General features: G+C 40.2%; 1 protein-coding gene across 1 annotated transcript; it reads right to left on the bottom strand.

Annotated features, from left to right (window-relative positions):
• Positions 400-5,270, bottom strand: LOC109840243 (phosphatidylinositol 4-kinase gamma 5-like). The gene is made up of 2 exons (XM_020408812.1): positions 5,036-5,270; positions 400-2,968 (listed from the first exon to the last, which is right to left on the bottom strand). The coding sequence occupies exon 2, from the start codon at positions 2,696-2,698 to the stop codon at positions 770-772; it is 1,929 nt and encodes a 642-aa protein (XP_020264401.1). The 5' UTR covers positions 2,699-2,968; positions 5,036-5,270; the 3' UTR covers positions 400-769.

The raw sequence follows: 10,824 nt of genomic DNA, 5'->3' as shown, positions 1-10,824 counted from the left end.
CTTATTCTAAATTGCTTGACTACATTAAAATACTCTCCAACTGCGTTAAGAACACGCATATTATTTAAACGAAACCAACTTCAAGACTGCCTAGCATGTTGCACGCTAACAGCCAACTGTACCTTGAACATCAAAAGGAGCTGCTCAAAATCAGATAAAGCATCACATTGCATGATAACAGACAAATACGACGATGAACGGAGAGGAACTACTCAAAATCACAAGCCTGGTAGAAGTACAATTGGGAAGACACGGTGAGAACGAACCGCCGACGTAACTACCTCACACACTTATAACCCTGCAGAATCGAGATATCAATAAAGCCAGTGGAAATCATAGATAGGAAACGTTCTCAAAATGTTCAAACATGTCAAAGCAGCCTGTACTGGAACAAAAATATACACAACAACTTACATACCAAGTTTTCCGATTATATTAATAACAACATATGTTCTTCTAATATCAGCATTACATAACAAGGGAAATAAACGAAAAGAAAAGGTAAGCCATCATACTCACCCCTGAACGAAATTGAGATATCAACGTGCATTTAGAAATATATACAGAAGCAGCAAACACCACATCTTGACTCCTACACTTTTATTCCCAAACACCACCCGCCACTCTCTACCATTCCTTACACCTACACTATTCCAAGGGTAACACAAACAACAAACAAACATCAAGCACAACAGCAACAAACCAATCTTCTATCTTCAATCTCCTCTTTTACACTCTCATCTCCTTACTTTTCTTAAGCTTATCCTACTCAAAACTGGCAAGAAGTGCCGAGCCTCTGCCTCTGCTTCTGGCCAGCAAGCCCGCACTTCCTCTCACGAAATGCACCTTGAAGCAGCTCCTGGAACTTTTCAAGGAATGAACCCCATTCTTCTTCGCTCATATCCGCCACCTTCACAAAGCTTGCACTTGTAGGCAGCTGTTCTTTTGCACTCCTCCTGTCTCCGCTAGTATTCCCTCTGCTACTGCTGTTGCTCTTGCTGCTAGCTACGCTGCCACGTGGAGCTTTCTCTGTGAGGCTCACACCCTTTAATGAGATGGATAGCTTTGGAACAGCAGGATGTAGCTTGTGTGTATGAGTGAAGAAATTAGGTTTTTCTTCACCGGCGTGACTTTCAGTATCACCGTCTTCTTCCTCCTCCTCCAAGCTCTCCAGCTTTGAAAATGGATTCTTGGAACTCCCTCCACTGAGCCCAAAATGGTGTGGTGGTGGTGTTCTGGGCATCATGGGATCAGTCTCCTCACAATCGATGTCAAATTGGATTTCATCTTCGTCTCTTAGTTCAATTCGTGGAGAGGGCACTTCTCTTTCTGCTACTAACTTTCTTGCTTCAAGACAAACAACCTCCAGCGCGCTAGGCTCTTCTTCCCTGCCTGTAAATTCTCTGCTCATCATCTCCCCAATTTCAGCTAAACAAAGCCCAAAAGCTGCTGCTTCCTTAAGAAAAATCGTGCAGAGAACCAAAACACGAAGACAAGCTTCACGTATCATCGGTAGCTCCATCCGAAGCATATCAGAATCTTTAACTGGATCGAGATTAGCAATGTACTGGAGCTCATCATCTGAGAAAGGGATGGATGCTTGTGGCCAGTGAATCCACTCGAAATAAGGATCCTCCAAGCTCTCCGGAAGGCAGAGGCCATGATCAATTGGTATGAGTTCCATTTGACCACCAAATCTACCGACCCCACTTTCAAGTTTCCTCACTAGCAAGTTTCCAGCGTGCCTGTCGGTGTTCAAGATTCTAACATCAAGTATCCCAATTCTATGCACAGCAGCGACTGAGAAACTCGAGGTACCATGATCACTAGCATCAAAGTCATGAGGAATAAACTGCTGAAATGAAGCAATCTTGCTGATAGGCCTCTTTTTCCTTTCATGAGCCTTGCTATTGCTACAGTTGACTCTGTCATTGACATTGAAAACTGAGTGAGTTATCTTGACAAGAACAGTAGGAGGAACATTGGCAAAGTTATCATAGTCCAAAAGGTATGCTGCAACCTCTCTGAAGCCTGTCTCTCCAACCCTCACTGATCTTTTCAAGCCTGGTTGACCAAGAGCTTTACCAATGAAACCCTTAGGATTGTTTGGGGCAAATGGCTCTTCATCTGTTGGCTTGACAATAGCGACACTCTCACCCCTGCTGTTCCTAAAGTAGTATGCACCCCCAAGGCCACTGTGAACTGGTAAGGGGTCTACACCACTCTTTATAGCTTTAACAACATCCTTAACGAGCTGCTTAGTTCGGGAACAGCCACTTGAGCATCCCAGGACTTCAATCAGGCCACTCCTGTCTCTTTGCTGCAGATCCTTTGAGGTGGGAGAGAGGCAAGGAGTTGAAGAACTCCTGTGAAGCAAATTCCTAGTAAGAAGTAAGGGTGAATCATTTCTTACGGCACGGAGATCATCCTTTAGCACGAAATCCCCAAAGGTCAGTGAGCTCTCATCAGTAGGAACATTGAGGGCTAACTGAAGCTTCCTTTTTACAGTATGGGCATTATCCCGACGATCCAATTCAATACCTAAGACACAGCCAGTATCGGTTTGAACAAAAACACGTCTCCTGCCAGCAGGATTTCCTTCAGATTTCTTTGGGCCATGGTACTCACTACTGAGAGCTCGATTTAAAACTGCAACTGCCACTTGAGTCTGAACAGGGCTATCTAAGTTAGGAGACATGGAGCAGGGGAGAAGTGGAGCCGGCTAGAAAAAGGGTGACCTTTTTCCTCTTCTTCTCTCTAGAGCGCACGCCAAACACAGAGGCTGACGCGGTCAAGGAGAGAGGAAGATGTAGTGAAGAAACGATCATGTAGCAACAGACTAACAATTGGACCACACTCAAACCCAAGACAGATAGCAAATAGAGTTGGAGTTGAAGATGAAATGAAACGCTCCCCCTTACATTGGGGAAGCCATTTGTTCCTACTCTGGATAGAAACTGACAAAACTCTGTGCACAAAAACATTTGACCATGGTTAGTGCCATGGGATAAGCAACCTAGTTTCATGTGAGAAAATGTAACACCGTGCAGAAGGAGGGAAATTACAAAAAAGAGTATTAAAACATATAAGAAGTTCCTCGCAGGGAAAGCAATTGATTCAATTTATGTACATGTTAAAATCCACAAATCCAAGAACCACTATTATGCAGGCTAAACTATCATGCTAACATTATAATGCCCTGATAGGATATCTCATATACACATGCATGTACGTGTATAATTACCAAAAATTGGGAAGATGCCGATTTGGCAAATAATATAAATATCGAAAACAATATTGACAGAAGATTAAAGTAATGTTACGAAGGGACAATTAAGCACTTAATTGACTGTCGTTAGATAATAGCCTCAACATTATTGCATTTATATTCTGTAGAATGAGCAACAGAATTTAAAACATAACAAACAAAAAAAGAACAAACTGTATGCTCCATGCAAGACGACACTGACATTTTTCCTAAAAGAACAAAAGTAGTTTGAGAAAGGACAAGTTAAAACTCTCAAATCCTTATACACTCACCAAGCGAACTTTACACAAATCTAGGTAGAGCCTTTCACATGTATCTAGATGATCTACAAGAAAATCACCAATATAGTCTAAAACCAAAATAGCAATGTCATCTAAGGAGCTGTTTGGTTCGATTTCTATATAAAAAAAGGAAAAGGAAAAGCGCCCAAATTTTGATTTCCTTGTATTTCTATAAAAATTTGTAGGAAAAGTTTATAGAACTCAAAAGTAGTTCTTGTTTTTTGTTATTTCTTTGTTCGGTTCAAAACATGAAAAGTTTCTAACTTTATAGAAAATAGGCCGTTTTCTTTTTCTTTTGTTTGGTTGAATATCGCTTTATAAAAAAATTGGTTCCAAACTAGCCCATGGGAAATCACTTGGGGGTGGAGAAATGGAGTACTAGTGTAATTGATTATTTTTTTAATACAAATGTCAGAATTCTAGGCAATTTCCTCCCATTAGGGGAGGAAGTTAATTTCTATAAAATACCCCACTTTTTCTACTTTATAGAAAAGATTTCTATAAAATCTTTTTTGAACCAAACACAATTTATAGAAATCTACAGAAATCTATTATTTATAAAAATGTCATTGTTTGGTGTTTTCTCAAAACTTTTTTATAAAATAGGCGAACCGAACACCCCCTAATACTAGAATGAACAAAGTTTTGATACGACAGAAGTATTTTCTTATATTAGTTAAGAGGAACACAATATAAAGTTTGTATCTGACTATATGTAGCAATAGTTATATGGACATAAAAATATTAAATAGTAAAAGCAAAAAGTCCGAAACTTCATAGGGAAAATGCCACAAAAAAGGGGAGGCATTTTGTATTTTGTTTAAGAAAAGGGAAGGAAAAAAGACAACTTGATTCACAAAACAAACAATACTAAACATTTCAGCTAATAATAAAGTAATGAATTCCAAAAGGATTTACAAAGCTCTTACAATAATAAAATACATACTTTTTTTCTAACCGGTGCATTAGTAAAAGCGAGCAAAAAAACTCCGATTCATGAACGATTACAGATCGAAGTTGAAGATGCAACAAAAAGAACTTTAGGTATTGAAGCTAAGCATTAAGCAACAAAATATTCAAATGTATAGCATATATTAAAAAGTTCAATAATTTCTGTCCAGATCCAAGGGCTTCTGTCCCCTAAGATTCTAATATCAGAAAATCAAAATACTTAGGAAATTGTTTTTCCCCCCTTAAAAAGGTGTTTAATCAGATGATGGATCTATCTATTAATAAAAAAATATCCTGCTTTCTCGAACTATTCACCATTTCCAATCTCATCAAAAGACTTTTCGTCAATGAAGCAATCACGCCCAAATAAATAAGTCAAAAAAAAAAGTAGCCAAAGGCTCGATTCATTTGCGCCGTGAACTCTACTACAGTAAACAGAAGAAAAAGCCCTCAACTCATCAAATCAATCCAGCTCTAAATCGTACAAAGCCTTAGATTCACATCAAAATCTCAATAGACGAGAGAGAAAACGCACCAGATAACGAGATCTGGTCAAATAGAACCCCGATCGCCTCCTTCGTCGGCGACCGCGACGGAGATCAGAGATCCACGGCCTGGACCCAAGCAGGATGAGGAACTGGGGTTCAGATCCAAAGAAGCGCGCTTGAAATCGAAAGAAAAGTGATCGCTTTTGCCCTAAAAATCTCGCGCTCAACTCTTTGTACTTTTGCTCTTCGCTCTTCTTGTCCCTCTCCTCTCGCTGTGGGCTCGCGCTCCTCTATAAACTCTCGCGAGGACGAACGGGGGTTAAGAAACTAACTGGGGTTAAGCCAATGACCGGTTACCTTTTAATGTATTAATTGCCTATTTTTCAGAAACGTACATGAAGTCTTTGGTTTTTGTGTCCTCGGTACTCGATTAGGAGAGTTTCCCTGTGATCATTATTTATGGACATAATTACCCTTCTCCGGAGTAGATGGAGATCAAACAATTTTTCTTTTTTTCTTTTTTTTCTTTTTTAATGTATCATGTGTTCTTTAAAGTTCAATATGAACCTAATCTAACCCCCCTAAGTCTAAGTATCTCATCAATTAGGAAAAAGGGAAAAATGTGTCAATGCCTCAAAAGCACTAACTTCATGTGCTGCAGCCACTTCACTTTTCTCACATGTGGTTCAGCCTCTTAAAATGTGGCATCTTGTGCTGCAACCTTCTTTTAGCATTTATTACATGTCAACTACGTAAAAATTCCCAAAATGTAATTATCTCATCTCCTCAATCCCTCAAAACCCAGCCCCCCTCTCTCTCTCACAAGCTCTCATCTCCTCTCTCTCTCTCTCTCTCTCTCTCTCTCTCTCTCTAAAACCAAAGGGCTTTCTCAAGCTCGTCGTCCTGGCCCTCGCCCTCCTCGCCGTCGTCGCCTCCGCCCAGGCCCCGACGCTACCCCCATCCCAACCCTCAAGCCCTCACCCAAACCCTCACTGAAACCCCCCCTCCCCCACCTAAAATTTTCAGGTGGAGGGTGCAAATAATGGAGAGGGGAGTCAAGTTGTTGCAGCTAAAGCCTGGAGGCGTTAATTCTATTATTCAAGTCACTGCTCTTAAAGACATGCCAAAGAGAGAGCTTAGAGTTTCCAATCAAATCATGTCCCTGTTTTAGGATAATTATCCTGAAATGGTTGCTCGAAAGGTGGATTTTTGGGTTTTTTTTTGATGATTTTTGTGTTTGGGTTTTGATTTTTATGGGGAGATTTGTGATGGGTTTGTTTGAAATTTTTTTGTAGGTCTAATACATGAAATTAAACTTAACACGAACTTTTATTATACTTAACACAGTTAGAACTAACACAGTTCGTGTTAGAACTAACATGAACCGAGTTAGAACTAACACAGTTCATGTTAGTTCTAATTCATGTATTAGACCTAACACGAACTGTGTTAGCTCTAACTCGGTTCATGTTAGTTCTAACACGAACTATGCTAGTTCTAACTCGGTTCATGTTAGGTCTAATTTTATGTATTAGACCTAACACGAACTGTGTTTGTAAGGACCGTGAATTTTTAATACTAGTTAAAATACTTTTCTGGTATTTTAAAATATTTAATTATGATTTTTAAAAGAATATTTGTATTTTTCTCGAATTTCTATAATTTTCTATGATTTAAAGTTTAAGTTTTATATTTATTTAAATGATTTAAATATTTATAAATTTATTTAGCGCAGTAAAAAATTTTTAGAATTTATTCGTTGTGTTACCGATACTATTACGTATCATTTTAGATAATACATGGTATTATTATTATTATGTATATTTTTATATAATACGTTGTATTATTAATTACGTATTATTTGTATAATTTTTTGTATTATTTCTACTGTTGCATATTATCGATCGTATTAGTACAACTGGTACGTTTTACTGTGTATATAATTATCCCATAATTATATGATTTTAAATATAATCCCACATCATCAAACCCAACCGCCACCTAACATTTTTTCTCTCTCTCTCCTCTCTCTCTCTTCAACTCTCTCTCTCTCTCCACACAATTCAGGACCACCGCCTCAGCCTCAGCTTCGCTGTCGTCGGCGCGAACACCAAGACCCGCACCACCCGACCACCCAGTCCGACCACCGCCCTCATCGACCGCCTCAAGCTTGCCGCTCCCTCCCCTGCAGATCCGTCCGACTGCCCCATCTCCTCGACCACCGCGCCGGCCAGCACCTTAGACCCCGCCTCCGTACCCTCCACGATGAACCGCCTCCTCCTGCCAGCACTGCCAAGCACCGCCCAGCACCACCCCTTCGCGCTCGCACCCGCTCTTCCCGCCGCCGCCTGCTTCTCTCCGTCACACGCACCCCGACAGCCGACCTCACAAGTCCGCCGTCGCCTCCAGCCCCTCTGCACCTGCCCTTTGACCAAGGCTCTCTTCTCGCGCCGAGCACGCAATAGGCAGCCCTCGGCCAACTCTCCTCGCTACACAGCCGCCTTGACCTCCTTGCTCCAGCCAACGCAGCCACTGCCTTTCCCACGTCGCCTCATCAAATCCCGCAGATCCCAACCACTACACCGACCGACGCCTTCAGAGCCCCGACACCCACGCAGCAGTCCCTCTTCTCTAAACAAGCGCACACGATTCGCGCCGTTTGCTCTCGCCCTCGAACCTTAGCTTCGGTCGACGCCACCGTACGATGCTCAGTCACAGTCCACCCCTCGTCGTCGACGAGCGTCGCCAGATCCGCAGAGTCCTACCGGAGCTCCTGTCGACGCCGCGATCTACCGCTGTTCCGATCGCCCCTGTTCGCCGCCCCGACAACCACCTGAGCCGCTCCCCCTGCCCCGTCAGCCCCTTGAACCACCTCCAGCAAGTCCTCTTCCTCCTCCGTACGCCGTCCTTCGCCGGCGAACTCCAAGACCCGTCGCTATCGTATTGTGCTCCGTCACAGTCCGCCCCTCGTCGTCGACGAGCGTCGCCGAGATCCCGCAGCCCCTCGTCGGAGTTCCCCGACGTCGCGCACCACCACGTCAGATTCGACCCGCGTCGTTAGCGTCGATTCTTTCGACAAAACCCGAGGCAAGATCCCGTTGCTCAGTTTGTCATTCTTTACATTTTAGATTGTTATGAATTATCTGCATATTCTGAATTGTGAAATAATTATCTACGTGGGTTGCTTGGTGAAATAATATTAGATAAATCATGATAATCCGATAAATAACATTTTCAGAATGATTATAATCTTAAAAGAAGATATTTCGATATCAGAATTATTTTGAGATGATTATGCTAATTTAAAAAGAATTTATTTTGAGAACAGAATCATTTTAGATAATTATAATAATTTAAAAGAAACTATCTTGGAAGAAGAATATTTTTTAGAATAATTATAAATAAATTAAAGGAATTTATTTTGAAAAGGGAATTATTTTAGATTAATTTTAATTAGAAAAGAAATTATTTTGTAAGAGGAAATATTAAAAAGAATGTTTTTAGAATTATTTAAAAGGAGTTATTTTGGAAAATGGAATTATTTTTGGATAATTATAACAAGAAATAAAAAATTTATGTCGGATAAGGAAATCATTTTGAAGTAAATAAATTTATTAATTTAAAGGATTATTTTTTAATGTGTGATTCTCATTTTAATTATGTGATATGCCATGATATCGTTGCGCATGATTGTTGTACTTATTGTTTCCTATTGTGTTTGAGAACACCTAGCAGTTCATGACTTAGTGGCCTCGTGCGTCATGAACAGACTTAGTGATATGTGTGAGTGTGTTGACTGAGTTTAGGTGGTGAACCCGAGTTAATAGAAATTATGATTGTTGATTTAGACAAATAAGAAGAGTTGGGATGGGGAAGTCCATGTTCATGTGATCGGATATAACTGTTGATGTATCTTCCAGGCTCGCCCCATGATCCAGTGTAGCTTGGGGTTAGTTTGTTGGGTCAAAGTGAAGCCAGTGTAGTCACTTTGGTCCATGAATTTGATATTCACCCGGGTTTTTCTTGAGTTCGAACCAGGCTGAAAACGGATTGTGTGTAGCCCTCTGACCGATCCAGTGTAGCGGCGTATTGGGTGCACGTAGAAGATTTGTGAACAGTCAGTTATCCGATGATATAAGTGTTGATTCTATGTGAGATGTGGACCAGTGAGTTGAGATAGGATGGTTAGTTACATGACCTCGATTCTTGGCTAAGTATGATTCTTGTGAGATGTAGGCCAGTTGTGTTTCTTTTCATACATAGATCGGGGCTAATATTTAATTATCTACAATTTGAGATATATGGTATATACATGAGGGTTTCCTTGTTTGGATTATTTCGCTCGACGTACTACGTCTCATGTTATAGATTTTTAAGTATTAATTCCATCTAGTTGTATGACCTTGTGACTTGGATGATTTCTGATCGCTAGCCGCATGATCGTCTTCTTACTTGATTGATTTTATTGGATTTCCCGTTGCATGTTTCTTTATCATTTCTGTTGTTATATCGTTTTCGCATTGGGTTTTCGTTCGCTCTATTTGTTTTGTGGGATCTTGCCGTGTCCCATGCACCCTGACGTACACCTATTTTCTCTGGTGTACGTCTTTTGTAGTTCTTTCCATTCCTGCTTGAACGATGTATTTTGTATCTCTTCAGTATTCATTGTTCAGATATGTATAAGGGCATGTTTGACCCATATATTATGTCTCGGATGTTATCCTATTTGTGATATGATATTTTTATTCTGAGTTTGTCTATTATATTCTTGCTGATTGTGACCGGGGACCTGTAACTTCGTATTGTATTTATTTCTAGACGCTTAGCGTATTGGATTGAGAAGAAAAGAAAAAAAAATAGTAGTGTATATTTCTTCTCAATCTAATACGTCGCGGGCTTGTTCACGTTCCGATTCCCCGATATTTTGGGAAACGGGGCGTGACAGTGTTAGTTCTAACTCGGTTCATGTTAGTTTTAGTTGTGTATTAGAACTAAACACGAACTGTATTAGTTCTAACTCGGTTCATGTTCTCCTCTCTCTATAGAGGGTTTCTCTGTAGAATCTTTTTCTGGATACTCTGATATTTAGTGTCTTGGAAAAGTCAACCATATCTCTTAGTTATTTTAAGCAGCTGTGTTTACAGTTTGTTTCTCTTTACATGCAATGTTTATTAGCTTCCTTTATTTAATGGTGCAGATACCTTCCAGACACCATAGATGTAGCTGGTGGGAGGCAACAAAGGTCATCATCAGGCTGTGAATGTTAGGATTATAATCCCATGGACTTTGCTCCCACCATTTGTTATCTAGTTAAAATATTTCCAGCGTAGCCCATTATTTGTTGTGTTTATAAAGAGAGTAAAAAAGAAAATAAAAGGAATATCATGCTCCAAAGAGATTGCGACTAATGTTGGCATGTAATAAATGCTAAAAGAGGGTTGTTGTTCAAATATTTCGTAATAAATGCTATCCAAGGCTGAGGTTTGAGGGATTGAGGAGAGGAGAGCTCGTGAGAGAGAGAGAGAGAGGGTTGAGGTTTGAGGGATTGAGGAGAGGGGATAATGATATTTTGGGGATTTTTACTTAGTTGGCATGTAATAAATGCTAAAAGAGGGCTGCAGCACAAGATGTCACATTTTAAAGGGCTGAACCACATGTGAGAAAAGTGAAGAAGCTGCAGCACATGAAGTTGGTGCTTTTGGGGCATTGACACATTTTTCCCTAGGAAAAAAAGTATCATTATTTATGCACTTATGACCATGACTATTTGGTCTCGTCTCATGAATGCTATACAATCTAGCTATTATAGAATTTAATAGAAAATTAATAAAATTGG

The sequence above is a fragment of the Asparagus officinalis genome, chromosome 5 (assembly GCF_001876935.1).
Source record: "Asparagus officinalis chromosome 5, Aspof.V1, whole genome shotgun sequence".
Lineage (NCBI taxonomy): Eukaryota > Viridiplantae > Streptophyta > Magnoliopsida > Asparagales > Asparagaceae > Asparagus > Asparagus officinalis.
The sequence above is the reverse complement of the archived record's forward strand: the minus strand, read 5'-3'. Positions and strand labels throughout refer to the sequence as shown.